We start from the raw sequence: 1,690 nt of genomic DNA on the forward strand, positions 1-1,690 counted from the left end.
GTCAGGCAGGACCAGTCACCAGTGAAGCCCAGAGCAGAGCAGGGAGCAGTCTGAGCTGCTCCTCTCTCATCCAAGGGGCTTCCTCCTCTCATTTGGGGGAAAAATGTGAGCTTGTTTCAAAACCTCAGATGTTCCTTGTAGCTCATGGAGTAGGTAAAAGAAAACAAAGACGTGGTGGTGGACAGGGATGTGTTGGTGACAGCAAGAAGCAACTGGATCTTGAGGACTCTCCTTCTTGTCCCTCTGTGAAGCCTCTTCCACCACATAGGGCTCAGGGCTGACAAAGCCCACTCCCTACCTTTCCCAGGCTGGACACAAGGTCAACCATGAGAAAACAGAAAAACAAGGAGAAGAGAGTCTGTAGAGACAAATTGGGAGGGTACAGGGGGACAATTTAGGATTTGCTTCTGCCCATGGGACACAGGCTGGGAATAAAAATGTTTTCCTGACTCTTCTCTGAAAGCCAAATAGACTCCACCTAAAACCCTATTGACAATGATGCAGGGATCCACTTACCAAAGACTTTGATCCTCTTGAATGCAGAACGTTCTCTGCCTGTGGCTGAGTTACGAGCAGAGCAACCATAGAGCCCGCTATGCTCTGTAGTAATTTGGGGGATAGAGAGTTTTTGTCCTGATTGCAGAAATTTCCCATCAATCGTCCAAGAATACTCTGCTGGTGGGTTAGAGTCAGCGAAGCAGGACAACTGGAGGGTTTTTCCTGAACGGTAATAGGTCAATGGAGAGAAAATCCTGGGGACTTGTGGACCATCTGGAGTAAAGAGAACAAAGCCGAGGGAAGGGGATGCTCCTGATCTCTTAAAGGGACACTGTGTCCCTCTGAGTCAAGACACACCCTCAAGGCCCAGCCAAACCCCTTCTGTCTTCACTGAGACGAGGCCTGAGGTATTCACCTGTTTCTCCCATCACAGGCCATAGATGTCAAGTCTCCCATGACAAAAGCATCCCCTCCCGTTGTATTGTTGGTTGAGGCTGTGCCTACCCAGATTTTCCCAGGGCAGGGAGTCATGGCCAGCTCAGGTGTTCAGAAATAAAAGTGTCTGTACTTGGACCTGAGAGAGACTGAGATGCCTGGCCTCTGGTCATTTGGATTTTATCTGGTGGCCTGGCCCACAGAGGAACCAAAGATACAAGGGACATCCAGGGGGACTGGGTCACTGGGGATGCTACCAACTTGGTCCCATATTTCACATTCATAGGGTCCTGTGTCATTTCCTGTGACATTGGCTAGAATGAGGATCCTGTTTTTACCGGGTTGCTTTAGCCTGGGACTGACTGGGAGGCTCTGACCATTTACCCTCCACAAGTAGGTGTAGCCCTGAGTCTTAGGTTCACATGTTAAGGCTACAACATTCTTATTCTCCATGGGGTTGAAGTTTTTGCTGGTGATGTAAGGCTTGGGCAGCTCTGCTGTGTGGATAACAGAGAGAAGTTTGTCCTGTGTGACAGCTTTGATTCCTCCACAGGCATCCTTCAATCACAGTTGGCATCTCCCACCTCTAAGCCCACCCGCGTCCTTGAGAGTCAATAGCTGTTGCGTGTGTCACAAGACAGATGCATGATGATCTAAGGGCTCAAAGACTGTGAGGCCGCCTGCTCTGTCTTACGGAAGCACAGACTTTCTCAATTGTGAATTGATCAGCAGTGTTGGGTCATGGACAGACACGTCA

At 49.5% G+C, this 1,690-nt stretch overlaps 1 protein-coding gene across 1 annotated transcript; it reads right to left on the minus strand.

The window, feature by feature from the left end:
- Nucleotides 1-516: 516 nt before the first annotated feature.
- LOC108544139 (pregnancy-specific beta-1-glycoprotein 5-like) lies at nucleotides 517-1,430 on the minus strand (the record flags this gene model as incomplete). Its single annotated transcript, XM_017895105.1, has 2 exons — nucleotides 517-771; nucleotides 1,152-1,430. Coding segments are annotated over 2 exons (534 nt in total), but the record flags the coding sequence as incomplete, so codon positions are not given.
- Nucleotides 1,431-1,690: the final 260 nt, after the last annotated feature.

This window comes from Rhinopithecus bieti, unplaced genomic scaffold (assembly GCF_001698545.2).
Source record: "Rhinopithecus bieti isolate Rb0 unplaced genomic scaffold, ASM169854v2 scaffold_26682, whole genome shotgun sequence".
In the NCBI taxonomy this organism is placed as follows: Eukaryota; Metazoa; Chordata; class Mammalia; order Primates; family Cercopithecidae; genus Rhinopithecus; species Rhinopithecus bieti.